The 22152-nt window shown below is 45.0% G+C and overlaps 1 protein-coding gene across 1 annotated transcript in view; it reads left to right on the forward strand.

The window, feature by feature from the left end:
- LOC121579424 (polypeptide N-acetylgalactosaminyltransferase 10) overlaps window positions 1-22152 on the forward strand; it is a 118053-nt gene that overhangs the window by 13714 nt on the left and 82187 nt on the right. Inside the window, exons 2-3 of the mRNA XM_041894009.1 lie at window positions 12112-12217; window positions 14159-14297. Coding sequence (XP_041749943.1) covers window positions 12112-12217; window positions 14159-14297 — 245 coding nt within the window. The remainder of the gene's footprint in view (window positions 1-12111; window positions 12218-14158; window positions 14298-22152) is intronic.

Genomic DNA, 22152 nt, shown 5'->3' on the forward strand with positions numbered 1-22152 from the left:
CCACTCGTGGAGTAGCAGCTTCTACTGCTCTTTTCAGAGGAACAGAGGTAGAGGATATTTGTAGAGCAGCGTCATGGTCGACACCGTCTCCTTTTATCCGTTTTTATCTGTTGGATATGTCTTCTAACTCTTTGGCTCGGTCTGTACTCAGCGTGGCTGAAGGGAGACCTTGAGCAAGACAGAGAAGGAAAGCAGGATTGTGACCATGTTCATAAATCCGCTTTTATTAGAAGTAACATATTCTGGATGGACATGTTTTCTAACTTTTTAGCTCGGTCGGTATTCAGCAGAGCTGAAGGGCGACTTTGAGCTAGAGAACAAAGCAGGACATTGGACAGGTTCCAATCAGGTCCGCTTTGGTGAGGAAAACTTGTTATGGCAAAAAATAAGCTTTTTAACTCTCAAGCTCGATTGCACTCAGCGCAGCTGAAGGAGAATCTTGAGATGAAGGAGAGAGAAGCAGGACGATAGACAGGTCTCTATCAGGTCCGCTCTGGATGAAAAGCATATTTTGTGACATGTCTCCTGACTGACTGTATCAGTATGGTAGAGACATGTATTGAGTGGACAGAATATGAGGTCATCTATCTGAGGTTCAGTTTAGTATGACTGGTATTTTTTGTCCCTGCCTACTAATCTCTGGATTCCATTGAGTGAGTAAGGCGGTCTATTGGACACATAATGTAGAATGACATTTTATGTCATTTCATTAGTGGACGATAGCGTTGTCACAGAATATTGAAGCACGGCTATCTGCTAGTACAGATTAGCACGGCGTCTATTCTGATGATCTGCCCAATAGCCATTGCCATTGTCATTGAGCTAGATGGGGCGGGTCTATAACCGATGACGCGGTATATTGTGACGCCCTGATGGGTTTCTCAGTCGCAGTACTGCGGGAATTGGTTGCAGCCATTGCTGGGCTTGACCTTTTTTCATTTTTTAATGGGAAGTGTTAGGCTCGGCAGGGAGTACATTTTGGAGCGTTTCGCTCCGCCTTAAACCACTAGGAGCAGAGCTCCCCTATGGGGCGGAGCTCCACGATATAGAACGACTAGTTACCGGAGTGTAACTCCAGTTCTATGAGTGGAGCGGAGCCCCATAGGACTTAAGGCCCTGCCGACCCTCTCTAGTCTCGCTGAAGATAATATCTCGGGAGGCAGATTGAGGGAACGGGGTTCCTTATATAGGGACACCTGTACTCCTATTGGCTGTAGGCGTGTGCATAATTTTGCTTCAGGCTGTTTCTGCCTTAGGGCAGAGGGTAAACCACTAGGAGCAGAGCTCCCCTATGGGGCTCCGCTCCACTCATAGAACTGGAGTTACACTCCGGTAACTAGTCGTTATATCTGGTAAATTTCTCATTTGATTGACAATCCTGTAAGACCATTCTCTCCACATACTCTGCTCTTGTCCCAGTCCAAAGTGCCCTCCTTGGTATAATCGAGATGGTAGAGAGGCAGGTTGCCAGATATTGTCATTTCAGGATATCTTGTGGACTAGATGATAAGAGGGACAGCTGTCTGGTAGGGTTGGCTGTGTGTATGTTGGTTGCAGTGTCTGCCAACCTGACCCTGTGGTTAAATTTACCTTAGAATATTACAGTACAGCAGCCTGGTTGCAGTAGACTTGCTGCTTTAAAACCCACCCCTTTATTAGGGTGGCCCCAGCCTCAACCTTACAGCAAGCACCCCCGTAGCTAGCTACCCATTTCATATGTGTACATGCTTTTGTGTGTACTTACAATGGGTATTTTGGCGTGGTGTGCTGTTCACTTGTCTGTTATTGATCTGCATGCGTGTACAGAAACAAAGCTGGCGGTCAAACGAGCGTAATGGGAAACCATTTGCACAGAGCCTGAGTCCCGCTGTGCTGTCTGTGATTGAGTTAGCTGGGCAGTGGAGTGGAGGAGATGGGAGAGAGTGATGAGAAGAGAGACATTCTGATCAGGACCATGATGTGGCTGACTGACTGCAGACATTGCTGTCAGTGTGAAGCAGGGTAAATACTGTAGGGAGTCAAAAACATGTAGTTAAACCTGTATGTGAGGTACTAGGAGTTGGAACCTGCATAAGTAAAGTGGAAATATCGTGTTTTTCAAATGACTAGGGCCTTCCAAACCCTTACGGCAGTTCAGCTCAACAATCCCGTTTTTGATTATCATTCTTGGGATATTCCTTGGCTGCACTGAGCAGATTTTTTTGGACTAAATTGTTAATGAGGGACTCATTGCCTCAAGACTCAAAATCACACCCATCTTATTATTTTAGTATGCTGTATGTTGCATGAGGGTCTTTTGATTTTAAAAACCGTTGAAGGAATGTTCTATAAAGATATGAATGTACACTGAAAGAATATCCATTAGTTGCCACTTGCCAGTATGATGCTTTGGTAGAAATGGTGGGAGTTTGTGCCCCTATGATTCCATCGCTCTTGGCCCATCTGAAACCATTAGTGGTGTTAACAAGATAATCTTGTTCCTCTATTGTGGTGGCGCTCTTTGCAAGGTGTGTTGTGCTAGGTATGATCCACTGACCTATGTCTGGTTCTGCTGTACTTCCTCTGTGTGTCAGTGTACAGCCTGGCAGGCAGAACCACACCAGCTCTTTCCCTCTCACTCAAGTATTTCATGAGCTGAGTGGAGCTGTGTGTCCACGCATTTGAGTGTGACTTGCCTTCAGGAGTAAGAAGGCAACAACCCCTCCAACCCCTATTCTCATTTCCACTTCCAACAGACTAGAACAGAGAGATGGAGAGGGAGACTTGCAGAGAAGGAGAGGGAGAGAGGGAGACCAAGATACTGAGCGTGCCTGTGGAAGGCCTGGCTGTGGCAACCGCCCCACTGTATCTCTGTAGACACAGCCCAGCGGGGCCTGCATGATGTCTCCTGCTGGGAGCTGGGGCTGTGTGGCGGCCTTGCTAGGATGAAAAGAGCTAAAGGGGAGTCTGAGTGCCTCACTGTCGGCCCCTGCCTATGGAATATAGGCTAGTAAGCTTGGAACAACCTCAGTCTCACTCAGGTCACTTTCCTCTTGGCTGAGCTGGGTTGACCTCACTTTGAGCCAAAAGTTCACTGTGCCACACACTTTGAGAGAGGACTATAGCTTAAGGCCATGGTAACAGTTTACAGAGGGCATACTTTGTTGGCAGGGGTTTTGGATCTCGTTGATGATCAGGGAAGTGGTATACATAGTGCAGACTTCCCTGGTTGGTTTATTTGTCTGTGAAACTGTTGAGGGGATGCAGCCAAATGTATCTCGGGGGGCATGGCTGTGCTGCGTCTGATCTGTCTTCATGTGGGAAAGCAGAGCTCAGCCCTCACCCAGCAGGTGCTATGGAAACAAAGGCAAGTATTGACCGGCAGTCCTCTTATTCCCAACCTCATAGAGAATGCATGGGCAGCCCTTCTCTTATCAGGCCCCTGGTAATAAGAGCTCTCTTCCAAATAAAGACAATCCAATAACACTCTTTCTCTCAGGCCTGGGGATCTGGCTGAGGAATTCAATCTGTTTACTAATCCATACCTCCCATTGACGATTTTAATTATTGGGATGCTATCCTGGTTCTTACCCTACACGATAGATTTGATTCCAACTCAAGGATAGGCAAGCGTTCTATACCAGATACCTGCCCATCGTCCTCGCAAGCAGGACCCCGAACTCAACAAACGTCATTATTGCCTTGAAAACCTCTGCATAATGTTAATGATTGCATTTCCATTCAATATTCCATTGTCTAAGCTCATGCTTAATGTCAGGGCATGTACAGTGGGGAAAAACAGTATTTAGTCAGCCACCAATTGTGCAAGTTCTCCCACTTAAAAAGATGAGAGAGGCCTGTAATGTGCATCATAGGTACACGTCAACTATGACAGACAAAATGAGAAAAAAAAATCCAGAAAATCACATTGTAGGATTTTTAATGAATTTATTTGCAAATTATGGTGGAAAATAAGTATTTGGTCAATAACAAAAGTTTCTCAATACTTTGTTATATACCCTTTGTTGGCAATGACACAGGTCAAACATTTTCTGTAAGTCTTCACAAGGTTTTCACACACTGTTGCTGGTATTTTGGCCCATTCCTCCATGCAGATCTCCTCTAGAGCAGGGATGTTTTGGGGCTGTCGCTGGGCAACACGGACTTTCAACTCCCTCCAAAGATTTTCTATGGGGTTGAGATCTGGAGACTGGCTAGGCCACTCCAGGACCTTGAAATGCTTCTTACGAAGCCACTCCTTCGTTGCCCGGACGGTGTGTTTGGGATCATTGTCATGCTGAAAGACCCAGCCACGTTTCATCTTCAATGCCCTTGCTGATGGAAGGAGGTTTTCACTCAAAATCTCACGATACATGGCCCCATTCATTCTTTCCTTTACACGGATCAGTCGTCCTGGTCCCTTTGCAGAAAAACAGCCCCAAAGCATGATGTTTCCACCCCCCATGCTTCACAGTAGGTATGGTGTTCTTTGGATGCAACTCAGCATTCTTTGTCCTCCAAACACGACGAGTTGAGTTTTTACCAAAAAGTTATATTTTGGTTTCATCTGACCATATGACATTCTCCCAATCCTCTTCTGGATCATCCAAATGCACTCTAGCAAACTTCAGACGGGCCTGGACATGTACTGGCTTAAGCAGGGGGACACGTCTTGCACTGCAGGATTTGAGTCCCTGGTGGCGTAGTGTGTTACTGATGGTAGGCTTTGTTACTTTGGTCCCAGCTCTCTGCAGGTCATTCACTAGGTCCCCCCGTGTGGTTCTGGGATTTTTGCTCACCGTTCTTGTGATCATTTTGACCCCACGGGATAAGATCTTGCGTGGAGCCCCAGATCGAGGGAGATTATCAGTGGTCTTGTATGTCTTCCATTTCCTAATAATTGCTCCCACAGTTGATTTCTTCAAACCAAGCTGCTTACCTATTGCAGATTCAGTCTTCCCAGCCTGGTGCAGGTCTACAATTTTGTTTCTGGTGTCCTTTGACAGCTCTTTGGTCTTGGCCATAGTGGAGTTTGGAGTGTGACTGTTTGAGGTTGTGGACAGGTGTCTTTTATACTGATAACAAGTTCAAACAGGTGCCATTAATACAGGTAACGAGTGGAGGACATAGGAGCCTCTTAAAGAAGAAGTTACAGGTCTGTGAGAGCCAGAAATCTTGCTTGTTTGTAGGTGACCAAATACTTATTTTCCACCATAATTTGCAAATAAATTCATTAAAAATCCTACAATGTGATTTTTCTGGATTTTTTTTTCTAAATGTGTCTGTCATTGTTGACGTGTACCTATGATGAAAATTACAGGCCTCTCATCTTTTTAAGTGGGAGAACTTGCACAATTGGTGGCTGACTAAATACTTTTTTCCCCCACTGTATACACATCTGCGAGCATGGCGCTTGCAACGCCATGGTTGTGGGTTCGATTCCATGGGGGACCAGTATGAATAAATGAAAAAAATGTATGCACTCACTAACTGTAAGCCCTGGATACATATTTCTTGTACTTGTTTTTGAATAGTGATTGGCACATTTGTGGTGTTCTTCAGCATCCTGTTCTTCAGTACTCAGGATGAAAACCAATTCCAGACTTCTTACGCTGCACTTTTTTTGGTACGAATGGACAGAATATACAAATCAAACAGGAGTTTGGCGCTAGCTTTGTTTGGCAGACATTTGATGAAGAGAAATATTCAGTTGTGTCCACGTCTGTTGTAGTCCAACTGGTGTGTTCTGCAGTTTTGCACATTTTATTGAGGACTACAGTGGTCCATCTTTCAGCGCTCTATCTAAACACAGTTCTGTACTCTCCATAGATGTCTACCCCCTCAGCTTAGCTCAAGGCTTAGTCCGCATCCTTCTGGGTTGTGCGTTTGTTTAGACATCTGGAGATCGCTAGGAGAGCCAGTAATGCCAGTCCCACGCCAAGCATCACATTATCTGATGAAGTACCACAAGAAGCAGGACAATCAGAGAACTCAGAGCTAAAGTTTGTGCGTCTGCATGTGTGCATGTGTTTGTGCGTGTATGAGACTGTCTCGCATCCATAATCTGGAACTCTGAACGATTTGAGTTCTGTTGTGTGATGAGAGCCCAAACAGAGGACGCAATATCAATCCCAGCCGCCCTCAGTGACACACATAATCTGGTGTTCGTGAGATTAACGATGGACCAGAGCTGGATGGAAATGAGGTTTGATCGTGATTCAGAGAGGGCGGCCCATAATCTTCAAATCCCTCCATTTACAGACCTGGCTGAGGTCACTGGGACCAGCTCTCTGACGCTCATCCAGAGAGCAGCCTCTGGCAGCCAGCCGCACCACGCCATGCCACGAAGCCGTTCTGGATGTCTGACCAGCCTTTTTGTTTTGCTAGTTATATCAGCCCTGAAGTGTTATTTGCTTGTTGCAAATTATAGGCCATCGCTGCTGCTGCCTTACCATTCTCTGATGACGCACACACACTTTCCTATATAAATAATATTTCCTCCCCACACACAGAAACGATTTGCTAGGAACAGCCATCAGATGAGTAGACCATTAAAAGAGTACATTGAAGTTAATTAATGATCACTCAGCCAGGTAAAATGGGCCAATGTTTTTTTTTACCTCTCTCTGCTTTTAGCCAAATTTGTGCTTGATTGCAAATGCATCATGGGCCGTTACTTATACAGACTGTGAGTGGTGCGGAGTAGGAGACAAAACGGAAGATGCGTCTGAGCGTTGCCCTATTACTGTGTTTGTGGTGTGCCCTGAATACTGATGGAATTGAAAAGAACTTGTGTTGAAATGAGTTTCTGCCAGCGTGGAGTCTTCTGATGGTGTTGAAGGTAGTGGGTCTCACTCTGATGTTCAGCAGTGGAAATGATGCTTGTTATGCCTTTGTACAGTAAGTCTGGGCCAGGGCACGGATGGTAGGATGAGTAATGCTAATTTGCTCTAATGTGAGCACATTTCTCTTCTGTCACTACACACACACGCACACACACAGTGAAAAGTTTTCCGAAGGTCTTGTTAGAGCAGCAAAGCCTCAGTGGAATATCATAGCTCCTTGTGTTGAAATTTTTATCAAAAGGAAATGGCGCGGCACAATCTTGCTTCCTCTTAACAGGATCTGTACAGATGGACTCGTCGGTCCTCGTCAGCGCAGAGGGGAAAGCCTCTCGTCGTGACATTTTGAGAGCAGCTCTCTTGAACTGAGGCTTGATCTCTGTGCCTGGCTCAGGACAGAAGTGTGACAGTGAGTCTAAGCAGGTGATTAATAAGGTTACCTGTCTGTCAGGGATGATTGGCTCTGCTTGCTGTGGGGGTGTGTGTGTTTGTGAGGATGAAGTAAATCTCAACATACAGCGGCAGTAGGGCCGTCGGATGCATACACAGTGAGACATGCAGAGCTTTTGAAGAGAAAGAGGATTTGTAGTGAAATACTGCCTAACATTTCTGAGTGTTTTAATTGGTGTTTGTGCCAGTGAACAAGTGTCTGTTCTGCATGTAGCCTAGGCCTACTGTTATCAACCTGCTTACAAAGCTGATCTGTGGCCAAACTTTTTAAACATCAAATACACTACAAGGTTTACATTTTCTGCATTGCAGGAAAGTTCTGTTGCAACAGGGTGATCAAATTAAGATCCAACATCTTTAGTTTTCAAAAAGTGCGTTACATTGTTGTCTGGGCCTAACTCACTACATTGCCACCAATGTAGAGCATCCACCTTTTAATAATCTTGTTCTAGATTGTTAAATCGAAGCTTACTTTTCTCAGTGTGTAGCTCTGGTTGAGTGTTTACTGGCCATTCAATGAGTTTGAGTGTAGGCATTGCAGCCAGGGCCTGCCTCTCCCTCTGGCCAGGTAACATGTAGAAAATGACTTTGTGGGGAAAGTGGAACTTGTGGTGAAAGTGGAGGTGAGGTGACCTCTGGGCTAGTGTGCATTATCAGTCCCCCAGGTGTATTGATGTCAGCTGTTTGACAAATAGATAAGTACATTATAAACACAGCCCTGACATGTGACCTGACCAGGAGAGCTACTACTCAGTACTATAGCCTAACTATAGCCCCCACACTGTCCAACTGTTTAAACTTTTACCTAGGCCTTTGATGTATTATCAGTTTGACAAATAGGCCTAGACTAGATAGTAGTAGCCTACATACATTGCAAATACTGTGTACCCTGCTCCCAACCCCGAATACCAAGAAGTTGTATTTGTATGTTTAGTTGTTTGTTTCTCATCACAGTGATATTACTTAGCAGGCTGATTTTAGTAATTAATTGAATTCCATGCAATTAGGCTTGCCATTTGCATGAACAACGTTTCACTAATCACATCCTCCCATTGAGCTAATTATTTCACCGTTGTGATCCAAATTTGTGACGTCGGCCGCCTAAAAAGGGATAATTTTTAGAGCATGGACGATGACTTGGATTAATGGCTAAATCACTGCGTGTGTTTTTCAGTGGAGTAGAAAAGTGTGCGTGCGCACTACCTACAGATGAAGTCGGAAGTTTACATACACTTAGGTTGGAGTCATTAAAACTCGTTTTTCAACCACTCCACAAATGTCTTGTTAACAAACTATAGTTTTGGCAAGTCGGTTAGGACATCTACTTTGTGCATGACACAACAATTGTTTACAGACAGATTATTTAACTTATAATTCACTGTGTCACAATTCCAGTGGGTCAGAAGTTTACATACACTAAGTTGACTGTGCCTTTAAACAGCTTGGAAAATTCCAGGAAATGATGTCATGGCTTTAGAAGCTTCTGATAGGCTAATTTACATCATTTGAGTCAATTGGAGGAGTACCTGTGGATGTATTTCAAGGCCTACCTTCAAACTCGGTGCCTCTTTGCTTGACATCATGGGAAAATCAAAAGAAATCAGCCAAAAATAATTGTAGACCTCCACAACTCTGGTTCATCCTTGGGAGCAATTTCCAAACGCCTGAAGGTACCACGTTCATCTGTACAAACAATAGTACGCAAGTATAAACACCATGGGACCACGCAGCCGTCATACCGCTCAGGAAGGAGACGCGCTCTCTCTCCTAGAGATGAACGTACTTTGGTGCGAAAAGTGCAACTCAATCCCAGAACAACAGCAAAGGACATTGTGAAGATGCTGGAGGAAACAGGTACAAAAGTATCTATACACACAGTAAAACGAGTCCTGTATCGACATAACCTGAAAGGCCGCTCAGCAATGAAGAAGCCACTGCTCCAAAACCACCATAAAAAAGCCAGACTACGGTTTGCAACTGCACATGGGGACAAAGATCGTACTTTTTGGAGAAATGTCCTCTGGTCTGATGAAACAAAAATAGAACTGTTTGGCCATAATGACCATCGTTATGTTTGGAGGAAAAGGGGGGTGGCTTGCAAGCCGAAGAACACCATCCCAACCGTGAAGCACAGGGGTGGCAGCATCATGCTGTGGGGGTGCTTTGCTGCAGGAGGGACTGGTGCCCTTCAGAAAATAGATGGCATCATGAGGAAGGAAAATTAGGTGGATATATTGAAGCAACATCTCAACACATCAGTCAGGAAGTTAAAGCTTGGTCGCAAATGGGTCTTCCAAATGGACAAGACCCCAAGCATACTTCCAAAGTTGTGGCAAAATGGCATAAGGACAACAAAGTCAAGGTATTGGAGTGGCCATCACAAAGCCCTGACCTCAATCCTATAGACAGTTTGTGGGCAGAACTGAAAAAGTGTGTGCGAGCAAGGAGGCCTACAAACTGACTCAGTTACACCAGCTCTGTCAAGAGAAATGGGCCAAAATTCACCCAACTTATTGTGGGAAGCTTGTGGAAGGCTACCCGAAAAGTTTGACCCAAGTTAAATAATTTAAAGGCAATGCTACCGAATACTAATTGAGTGTATGTAAACTTCTGACCCACTGGGAATGTGATGAAAGGAATAAAAGCTGAAATAAATAATTCTCTACTATTATTCTGACATTTCACATTCTTAAAATAAAGTGGTGATCCTAACTGACCTAAAACAGGGAATTGTTACTAGGATTAAATGTCAGTAATTGTGAAAAACTGAGTTTAAATGTATTTGGCTAAGGTGTATGTAAACTTCAGACTTCAACTGTACGTGCAAACAAGCAAATGCGTTGGGATGATATTCTCACAGGGGTACAAGCGTGAAATTAAATGTTATACAATTCCATTGTGTAAACTTCGCAGCTCTCAGCAGCACTGAGTTTTGTTATTTTACTGCCATGTCTCCACAGCTAAACCCAAATGATGGATTGAATTGTACCTAGGTCATCTTTTCTCTGCCAGGAGTTTTATGTGAGAGAAGGACCGTGTGTGTCTATTTCAGAGAGGTCCATTGACTTCTAGTCTGACTCAGTGCTAACCTCACTGTTCTCTCACCTTGTGGCCAATGGACATCCTACCTGACACCCACTGTGTTCCCCTCCTCCCCTACTGAGATGGAGTTGAGACATTATGAAGCAAAGTTTCCCCTATATGCATTTAGCAGCAATTTAATCTTATGTGTGAAATTAGTTTCGGTGTAGTTTTGATGGGCTGGCTGCGCAGGCTGACTGGCATAGTTTGTTTCCCCTCACTCATGAACTTGGATAGAGTCAAGGATATGTTTTGCATTATTCTAAAGGACTACTGCAACTACTGCATGTTTTTGTTTCCCTTAAAATAAATGTGATTTAATAATAGTTATTGTAAATAAAACTGTCCCGTAAGAGAATAGTATCAACCTGTCAAGTTATTAACATGAGCACCAATGCTGATAAATAGGCTTAACACAAACTCATCACACTTGTTGTTCTAAATTACATTAAACTCTTCACCCTCCTTATCATTCAGTTAGGCCTAATTTAACATTTGATTAAAGTAATGTGCACAGTTATCGCTCCCATTCATCCATTTGTCCTTCATTCTGTGGGCTGGCATCATTTGCTTCTCCCTCGCTTATCAACTCAAGGATATGTTTTGCATTATTCTAAAGGCCTACTGCAACACGTAGCATGTTGTCGCTTCCCTTACAATAAAGGGTTAGTAATAGAGTTATAGTAAATTAAACCGTCCCGTAACAGCTTCTTTTTACGAATTAAAACGTAAAAGACAATGATATCAAGGTGCGCAGTCAAATTATTTGCTATAAACATGAGCGCCAACACTGATAAATAGGCATAATGCAAACTCATCACACTATTGTCTTTCTAAATTAAATCAACCTCTTCACGCTCCTTATCATTCAGTTAGGCCTAATTTAAATTCAGTTGTGAAGTAACGTTCACAATTATTGCCCATTCATCCATTTGTCATTCAGTAAGGAGAGAGAGAGACGCATTAGCGCCTGGCTGGGTACCAACTTCCTACAGCGCATTGTCTTGGCAGGTTAAGTTGGGAATAGGTGTGGGAAAAAAACAGGTAATTGTGACAAATGAGCAATGTAAAATACAAACATTTAGGAAAAGTCAAGGAAGGAGCAGGATGTTGTTTTTTCTTTTTTGTGGAGGGGGGGGGGTTATTATTTACAAAATAAAATGTCAGTGGCCGTTGGCCTATGGCAGTTCTAGTGTTAAAGTCAAATGAGTTTCTCCATACTTGTGTTCCTTCCTTTCCATTTTCTTCTTCTGCTCTGCTCTCATAAGAACAGTTCTCAAGCCTCTGAAAAACGCTGACCAGCATAGCAGCACATAAGGAGCAGCCCTTGAAGGAGTTTACATTACATTTAATTGTGACTGATGGCAGTTTTGCTGAAGTCAAGCGTGATAAGGAAATTGATTAAAGCTTGAGGCTAAAAAAAAAGTCCCATAATGACTATTGGTAATGGTTGTGTTTTTGCAAGGTTCTCTGCTGTTGGGTAATGGACAACTGTTTATTTGCTTGTATGGTTATGTTTATGAATATGCTCTCAGAATGTGATGTAGACCTACTTGTATAGCTACTTGAGCATCAAGCCTCACAGGCTCTGGCAGAATGGTTGCTGGTTAGTAAGGTGTCCTGATATGCGACCCTCTGTTCCTGTGTGTGTGTGCGGCATGCGTGGATGCGTTTTACCCTCTACTGTATGTGTGTGATACCCTCTGTGTGTGGGTGTATGTCCTGATGTTTGACCCTCTGTTCCTGTGTGTTTTGGCAGGGAGTAAACGTCAGGCCCCGGAAGAATGCCCAGATGGGGCGGGACGGCGTGCGGAGGAAGGACTGGCACGACTACGAGGCAATCAGGAGAGACGCTGCTCGCTCTGGTAGGACAGAACTTCAGGAAGTCCCTCACACACACTGCCCTTTAGTTTGAGGTTTGAAGCCCACAACTACAGTGAGGGGAAAAAAGTATTTGATCCCCTGCTGATTTTGTACATTTGCCCACTGACAAAGACATGATCAGTCTATAATTTTAATGGTAGGTTTATTTGAACAGTGAGAGACAGAATAACCTGGCTCCCAGGTGTCTTTTATACAGGTAACGAGCTGAGATTAGAAGCACACTCTTAAAGGGAGTGCTCCTAATCTCAGCTTGTTACCTGTATAAAAGACACCTGTCCACAGAAGCAATCAATCAATCAGATTCCAAACTCTCCACCATGGCCAAGACCAAAGAGCTCTTTAAGGATGTCAGGGACAAGATTGTAGACCTACACAAGGCTGTAATGGGCTACAAGACCATCGCCAAGCAGCTTGGTGAGAAGGTGACAACAGTTGCTGCGATTATTCGCAAATGGAAGAAACACAAAATAACTGTCAATCTCCCTCGGCCTGGGGCTCCATGCAAGATCTCATCTCGTGGAGTTGCAATGATCATGAGAACGGTGAGGAATCAGCCCAGAACTACACGGGAGGATCTTGTCAATGATCTCAAGGCAGCTGGGACCATAGTCACCAAGAAAACAATTGGTAACACACTACGCCGTGAAGGACTGAAATCCTGCAGCGCCCGCAAGGTCCCCCTGCTCAAGAAAGCACATATACAGGGCCGTCTGAAGTTTGCCAGTGAACATCTGAATGATTCAGAGGAGAACTGGGTGAAAGTGTTGTGGTCAGATGAGACCAAAATCGAGCTCTTTGCCATCAACTCAACTCGCCGTGTTTGGAGGAGGAGGAATGCTGCCTATGACCCCAAGAACACCATCCCCACCGTCAAACATGGAGGTGGAAACATTATGCTTTGGGGGTGTTTTTCTGCTAAGGGGACAGGACAACTTCACCGCATTAAAGGGACGATGGACGGGGCCATGTACCGTCAAATCTTGGGTGAGAACCTCCTTCCCTCAGCCAGGGCATTGAAAATGGGTCGTGGATGGGTATTCCAGCATGACAATGACCCAAAACACACGGCCAAGGCAACAAAGGAGTGTTTCAAGAAGAAGCACATTAAGGTCCTGGAGTGGCCTAGCCAGTCTCCAGACCATAATCCCATAGAAAATCTGTGGAGGGAGCTGAAGGTTTGAGTTGCCAAACGTCAGCCTCGAAACCATAATGACTTGGAGAAGATCTGCAAAGAGGAGTGGGACAAAATCCCTCCTGAGATGTGTGCAAACCTGGTGGCCAACTACAAGAAACGTCTGACCTCTGTGATTGCCAACAAGGGTTTTGCCACCAAGAACAAAGTCATGTTTTGCAGAGGGGTCAAATACTTATTTCCCTCATTAAAATGCAAATCAATTTATAACATTTTTGACATGCGTTTTTCTGGATTTTGTTGTTATTCTGTCTCTCACTGTTCAAATACACCTTCCGTTAAAATTATAGACTGATCATGTCTTTATCAGTGGGAAAACGTACAAAATCAGCAGGGGATCAAATACTTTTTTTCCCTCACTGTATACTGCGATAACAAATGATTCCACACAAGGCATTATATGTTTGTAGGAACATGAGCTTTTCAAAGGTGTGATTCTAGCACAACGACTCTTCAGACAGTAGGCCATTAAAACTGAAGTGGTCGACAGACTGCAAGACATTTCCAAGGACCTTATGGTTCATTCAGCAGGTACTGTACCTCAGACAAAAGGGATTTTAGCTGACATTAAGTCCAGGTATTTTCAGTCTGTCAGAGAAAAGCAGATCATTACAGGCTAGAACATGACAACAGATGGATGGAGCAAGGCATTTCAACCTAAGTTGACAGTATCGTTGTGCTCATGTCTGTTCTGTTCTCTCTCTGTGTGTGTGTGTGTGTGTTTGTGTAGGTAACGGGGAGCAGGGGAAGCCCTTTCCTCTGACCGACACTGACCGGGTGGACCAGGCCTACAGGGAGAATGGGTTCAACATCTATGTCAGCGATAGGATCTCCCTCAACCGCTCTGTCGCAGACATCCGGCACCTAAAGTGAGTGTGTCAACTCACACATTCCTCCGAAAGGATAAGTATAGTTTAGTCAGTTATTTCTAGGGCCCGACTGATAAATTGTATACCGATATTAACGGCCGACATTTAGCCTTTCACATAAATATTTGTATCGGTCTTTATTCCAGATAAAGCGTTGATATTATATGCATAGAATAAACAAATACAGTGGGGGAAAAAAGTATTTAGTTAGCCACCAATTGTGCAAGTTCTCCCACTTAAAAAGATTAGAGAGGCCTGTAATTTTCATCATAGGTACACGTCAACTATGACAGACAAATTGAGAAAAAAAACTCCAGAAAATCACATTGTAGGATTTTTAATGAATTTATTTGCAAATTATGGTGGAAAATAAGTATTTGGTCACCTACAAACAAGCAAGATTTCTGGCTCTCACAGACCTGTAACTTCTTCTTTAAGAGGCTCCTCTGTCCTCCACTCGTTACCTGTATTAATGGCACCTGTTTGAACTTGTTATCAGTATAAAAGACACCTGTCCACAACCTCAAACAGTCACACTCCAAACTCCACTATGGCCAAGACCAAAGAGCTGTCAAAGGACACCAGAAACAAAATTGTAGACCTGCACCAGGCTGGGAAGACTGAATCTGCAATAGGTAAGCAGCTTGGTTTGAAGAAATCAACTGTGGGAGCAATTATTAGGAAATGGAAGACATACAAGACCACTGATAATCTCCCTCGATCTGGGGCTCCACACAAGATCTCACACCGTGGGGGTCAAAATGATCACAAGAACGGTGAGCAAAAATCCCAGAACCACACGGGGGACCTAGTGAATGACCTGCAGAGAGCTGGAACCAAAGTAACAAAGCCTACCATCAGTAACACACTACGCCGCCAGGGACTCAAATCCTGCAGTGCCAGACGTGTCCCCCTGCTTAAGCCAGTACATGTCCAGGCCCGTCTGAAGTTTGCTATAGTGCATTTGGATGATCCAGAAGAGGATTGGGAGAATGTCATATGGTCAGATGAAACCAAAATAGAACTTTTTGGTAAAAACTCAACTCGTCGTGTTTGGAGGACAAAGAATGCTGAGTTGCATCCAAAGAACACCATACCTACTGTGAAGCATGGGGGTGGAAACATCATGCTTTGGGGCTGTTTTTCTGCAAAGGGACCAGGACGACTGATCCGTGTAAAGGAAAGAATGAATGGGGCCATGTATCGTGAGATTTTGAGTGAAAACCTTCCATCAGCAAGGGCATTGAAGATGAAACGTGGCTGGGTCTTTCAGCATGACAATGATCCCAAACACACCGCCCGGGCAACGAAGGAGTGGCTTCGTAAGAAGCATTTCAAGGTCCTGGAGTGGCCTAGCCAGTCTCCAGATCTCAACCCCATAGAAAATCTTTGGAGGGAGTTGAAAGTCTGTGTTGCCCAGCGACAGCCCCAAAACATCACTGCTCTAGAGGAGATCTGCATGGAGGAATGGGCCAAAATACCAGCAACAGTGTGTGAAAACCTTGTGAAGACTTACAGAAAACGTTTGACCTGTGTCATTGCCAACAAAGGGTATATAACAAAGTATTGAGAAACTTGTTATTGACCAAATACTTATTTTCCACCATAATTTGCAAATAAATTCATTAAAAATCCTACAATGTGATTTTCTGGATTTTCTTTTCTCATTTTGTCTGTCATAGTTGACGTGTACCTATGATGAAAATTACAGGCCTCTCTCATCTTTTTAAGTGGGAGAACTTGCACAATTGGTGGCTGACTAAATACTTTTTTTCCCCACTGTATGTCTGCTCATTTGCGGTCATTTTTTAAAATATTCAATGGTTGCCTGAAGAGGGTGCCCTGAGCTGCTCATTGAACATAATTCAGCCCCAAGTCACAACGTGAGAGAGTAGGCATGGTGGTTTGACGGTGAGTAGCTTGCCACAGTCAGCGTATTTGAATAAGTAAATAATCAAAAGTACACTTCACCAAGAAGCCAGCCATGTCTTCATCACATTCTCACTTAGTTAATGTTAGCTTAGCTATCTAGCCAGCCAGGTAGTTAGCTTAGCTAGCTAGCTAGCAATCTGTTCTACTTATGTGCTAACACTGGACTGGCGCAAAAGTGAACACTCGTCCGTGATACAAAAAGAACAATGTTACTGTCTGGGCCTATTATGTTAGCATGTGGCTTATTTAGTTAGTTTTCTGAAATATGCAATCTGCAAAAAAGGCAACAGTTGGCGTAGATCTATCTTTCAGGCCATAGCTTGCATTCATGATGAGTTAAGAAGCTAACATTTGTTGGCTAGCTAAATTAGAACGTGTGACCAAAACAGCACGGCAAGCATTTGCCTGCGGAAACATTTTCAGTTGAAATTTATAGCCAATACATTTTGTATTGAATAACAGTGTAATGTACATTTTCTGTAAGTAAACATTGTTGTAATGAACAGCTAGCTTATGTCATAACATACTCTCATTGCGAGGTTGCCATAAAGTGTTTGTTTACATGACCTTTGAATGTAAACACTGTAGTAAATCTACTAGAAACAAATGCTGACACCTAGTGGTGACATTATGAACGGCATGTTACTGCTTTTCAATGCTTGTGAACTGTGCAGTTTCAGATTTACTTTGATACTAAGTTTAAATCATTCAACCAGAGACCCTTTGTGATGGTATAGCACAAACACTTTTGCATACTTCTTATCCAGTAATAGACACATCTTTCTGTTGTACTTAATTAAGAAGTTATACCAAACAAGTTTACTGTCGTATTTATAGAGGATATAGTTTATTTTTGGTGGATATCCTGTAAACCACAAATCAAATGTTCTTAAATACTATAAATTGTTATATTTTGTTGAAAGCATCATTTAGAGTATCTGTTTAATTCTTTGGAGCAAAATTTGTATAAACAAAGGTCTCCTGTAGCTCAGTTGGTAGAGCATGGTGCTTGCAACGCCAGGGTTGTGGGTTCGATTCCCACGGGGGGCCACTATGAAAAATGTATGCACTCACTAACTGTAAGTCGCTCTGGATAAGAGCGTCTGCTAAAATGATTAAAATGTAAAAAATGTATTTTTCATTCCACCTCTAGAAAACAAAATATATCGGTAATCGGTGACTTTTGCCTCCCTAAAATCGGTATCAGACCCAAAAATCCCATATTGGTCGGGCTCTAGTTGTTTCACATGCTCCTGATGATGAAAATGCAAAATACATGTGAGCATTAAGTGGAAGGTGTATTTCATTCATATTTGAAGATGTAGCTACTTTCCTCATAAGCCATTGAGGATGTTTACATGCACACTAATAATTTGATATTAAACTGATTATGGCAGAAGGCCGAGTATGGCATTAGTCATGTAAACACCTTTACTCTGCTTATCTTAATCGGCGTAAGGTCAAAATCGAAGTAAGCATACGCCAATTAAAACACCTGGTTTTCTGAGCAATCTTTCAAATTATTAGTACATGTAAACATCTTAATCAGCATTCCAGTGGTGTATTTGATCTGCGCATGGGCCAGTACAGGTAGCGCAAGCCTCCCTCTTATGCGTGAGTGAGTTTGGGAGTTTGGGAAGAGTTTGGAAGTATGCATATATACTGAACAAAAATATGAACACAACATGCAACAATTTCAAGGATTTTTACTGAGTTACAGTTCATATAAGGAACTTAGTCAATTGAAATAAATTCATTAGGCCCTAATCTATGGATTTCACATTACTGGGCAGGGGCGCAGCCATGGGTGGGCCTGGGAGGGCATAGGCCCACCCACTTTGGAGCCATGCCCAGCCAATCAGAATGAGTTGTTCCCCACAAAAGGGCTTTTTTACATCAGCTGTCCGGGTGGCTGGTCTCAGACAATCCCGCAGGTGAAGAAGCCAAATGTAGCGGTCCTGGGCTAGCGCAGTTACACGTGGTCTGTGGTTGTGAGGCCGTTTGGATGTACTGCCAAATTCTCTAAAACAACGGAGGTGGCTTATGGTAGAGAAATTAACATTCAATTATCTGGCAACAGCTCTGGTGGACATTCCTGCAGTCAGCATGCCAATTGCACACTCTCTCAACTTGAGACATCTGTGGTGTTGTGTGACAACTGCACATTTTTAGTGGCCTTTTATTGTCCCCAGCACAAGGTGCACCTGTGTAATGCTGTTTAATCAGCTTCTTAATATGCCACACCTGTCAGGTGGATGGATTATCTTGGCACATTTGTGCACATAATTGGAGAGAAATAATATATTTGCATATGGAACATTTCTGGAATACTTTACATGTTGCGTTTTATATTTTTGTTCAGTATAAATAGTTTTCACATACAAACTTTATATGTCCAAACTCGGAACCAAATGGTCTTCGCAAAAATAACATGGTCACTGTGGTAGAATGTTTATTTTGTTAGCAGATCTTTCTGCATTTATCAAAAGTCCAATCAGGTAGCTTGATTTCAGATGTGTCAAATCGTTCTTGCAAAGCATGTAAACGTTTTAAACAAACTATAATCTGACTATTAGGGTTGGGCGATATCCAGATTATTATACCGTCGTCCTCTCATACTGGGATATACAGTATTACCGGTTTAGTACACAAGGGGGCGCTAAAAACGAGACAAAAAGCCCATTGGGCGTCTATTACCAGAAAACTAACAAAATGAGCACAAGTAATAGCGAATGACAATGGCTAAATTTGCTAACGAGTGCAAATGAAAATAAACTAATTGCAAAGACGGGCAATCCAGCTCATAAAGAGATATATATATATATATATATATATATGCATATATGCATATATGCATATATATATGCATATATGCATATATGCATGCATGCATATATATATGCATATATGCATATATATATGCATATATGCATATATGCATGCATGCATATATATATATGCATGCATGCATGCATACATACGGTGTGGCGTACCGCAGGTTAGCCACCAGGGGGAGACTCGTCTAGGCCTGGTGACAGAGGGAGTCTACATCACGCGGCGATGGCTCCCTCTGCTGGACGTGCCAGGTCTCGATGCGCTCTCCGGCCATTACTAATTGGGGCTGATTTGTGGTTGGTGAGAAATCAAGGAGCTGATTGTTTACCAGCTGGACGAGTCCCATAAAGCTGCCAGAAGGACAGCACACAGGAGTGGGTACTGGGGAAGAGAGGGTACTCCCGTATAGTCGTGCTCAGTACCAGCGATAACGGAGGGAGCTCGGTTTTGTTCCCCACAGGATACAGAAAGACCCCGGAGCACAGAAGACGGTATCCCGAAGGAGGTCTCCTGGAGGATACCTATTCTTTTCTCTTTGTTTATTATTTAAATTAACACCCTTGAAATAGAGCTAATACAATTCTGTCCGTGTCTGATCTGTGTAAAGGTCTTGACCAAACCCCCTGGTCTGCCACAAGTGGTGGAGAATGTAGGCATTCTGATAACGTGGTCAGAACAGGGTTGACATTTATGCAGCATCAGCATGGACGAGTTGATAGCTCAGTTCGACCTGTCCCAACAAGCACAACAGGCGGTTCAGGAACGAACGCTGGAGGAACAGCGGCTATAAAATGGCCGCCTCGTTGAGGAAATCAGGAAGCTACAAGGAGGAGCGCCTACTGAATCCCATCCAAACCAGTTTTTAATCAAGCTAACGGAGGATGACGACATTGAAACATACCTCTGCACGTTTGAATGGACAGCGCTATGGGAAGGATGGCCAAGACCGAAGTGGGCAAGTCTGCTGGCCCGTTCCTGTCCGGGAATGCCCAAAAGGCGTATTGGGACCTTAACGACGAACAGGCGGCTAACTACGACAGTCTCAAGTGAGAGAAACTCAGCCACTACGGGTACAGCCTGGCCCGTCGGGCCCAACTGGTCCACGACTGGAGGATCGTGGCCGACGCCTCCCCCTAAGCCCAGATGAGCGACCTACTGCGCATCACAAGGGCATGGCTCCTAACCGACGTATCCACCCTCTCCACCCTCTCCATCATAGACAAAGTGGTCATGGATCACTTCTTACGGGCTCTGCCCCAAGACATTAAGAGGGCAGCGAGTCTACGTGCGCCCAAGACCTTGGAGGACCTCCTGGGAGCAGTGGAGACTGATCAGAACACAGAGGCCCTGCTGAAGGGGGGCCGAGTCGGGGACCCGTCCAAGTGGACAGAAGGACACCCCCACCGCCGTATACCCAGAACCGACAGTCAGCGGGGCCAAAGGGCCGCAGACCCGCGGAGAGATGGCCGGGGGAGAGCCGACCCACCGCCGACAACCCCAGATAGATGGAGACCAAAGGAGGTGTTTTGAGTGTGGCGACCGTGGGCACCTTGCATGGAATTTCCCGGCTCGAGAGGAGTCGATGCCATCAGCAAGCCCTGGAGGCGAGGTAGGCCACGCAGTGAACTACGTCACCTCCTGTTGGCGCACCACAAACCACCGGCACCCATGGTCCCAGTAAAAGTCGACGGACACGACACTGAAGCTCTATTGGACTCCGGGAGTGTGGTTACGCTCGTAGCCACGAGCCTGCTGGCCCAGGGGACCGAACGTGGTGGGGAGATGTCCGTTCCCTTTGTCCACGTTGACACCAAGCGTTATCCGACCGTACAGGCCAACATCGTGACACCACAAGGGAGCTTCCAGATTGTGGGTGCCGTACTGGAGTTGCCAGTACCCCTCCTCGTGGGAGGAGATTGTCCACTGTTCGTGGCACTGTTGAGGCACGAGCTGAGGAAAAAGGTACGAGCGGGTGGGAGACGAGCGAGGATGACCCGCCGCCTGCGCATTCCGGAAGCAAGCGGTTGACAAACCCGCATCTATGGGGAACCCAGCCCTGAGAATTCCAGGTGGGAGACAAGGTGCTGGTCTTAGTCCCCACAGCAGAAAGTAAGATCCTGGCAACATGGCACGGGCCATACGAGGTGATAGAGAAGCTGGGACCCGTCAATAACCGCGTATGGCAGCCGGGGAGACGGAAACCTCAACAGATTTACCATGTGAACCTATTGAAGAGGTGGCACGAGAGGACAGCCTTGGCCATGTTATGGTCGGACCCAGGACTCCAACGGTACCAGTGGTGGTCCCAAGCAATGAGGACCTCGACCCGGCACAGATGCAAACGCTCTGGGAGCTCGTCGATCGGAACGCAGCGGTGTTCTCCGAGAAGCCTGGCCGCACGACCCTCATTGAACACCACGTCCGCACCTGGCCCGGGGCAACGGTACGAAAGAGGCCATACTGGATCCCCGAGGCACGAAGGAAGGCCGTGAAGCAGGAAGTGGAGGCTATGCTGAGGATGGGGGTCATCGAAGAGTCCCACAGCGCATGGTGCAGCCCCATCTTGTTGGTGCCCAAACCGGACGGTAGCCTGTGCTTCTGTAATGACCTCCGGGGTGTGAACGACATCCAGCTTGTTCGATGCCTACCCCATGCCGAGGATACAAGAGCTCATCGACCGATTGGGAAAGGCCCGGTACATCAGCACCCTCAACCTGACCAAAGGATATTGGCAGGTACTGTTGGCAGCCGCCTCCGTGGAGAAGACTGCGTTTTCGACACCGGACGGCTTATATCAGTTGCAGTGCCTGATGGACAGAGTCCTCCAACCCCACCAACAGTACACAGTGGCCTATTTGGATGATATCATCATCCACAGCCAAGGTTGGGAAGAGCACCTGACACGCCTCCAGGCGGTGCAGGACGCGCTCAGGCAAGCCGGGTTGACAGCGAACCCCAAGAAATGCAAGCTAGTGTTCGAGGAGGTGGAGTACCTGGGGTATTTGATCGGACGGGGGAACGCCAAGCCCCAGGAGAGGAAGGTCCACACGGTACGTGACTGGCCCGTTCCACGCACCAAGACTCAGGT

Source organism: Coregonus clupeaformis, chromosome 13, assembly GCF_020615455.1.
Source record: "Coregonus clupeaformis isolate EN_2021a chromosome 13, ASM2061545v1, whole genome shotgun sequence".
Taxonomy (NCBI): Eukaryota; Metazoa; Chordata; class Actinopteri; order Salmoniformes; family Salmonidae; genus Coregonus; species Coregonus clupeaformis.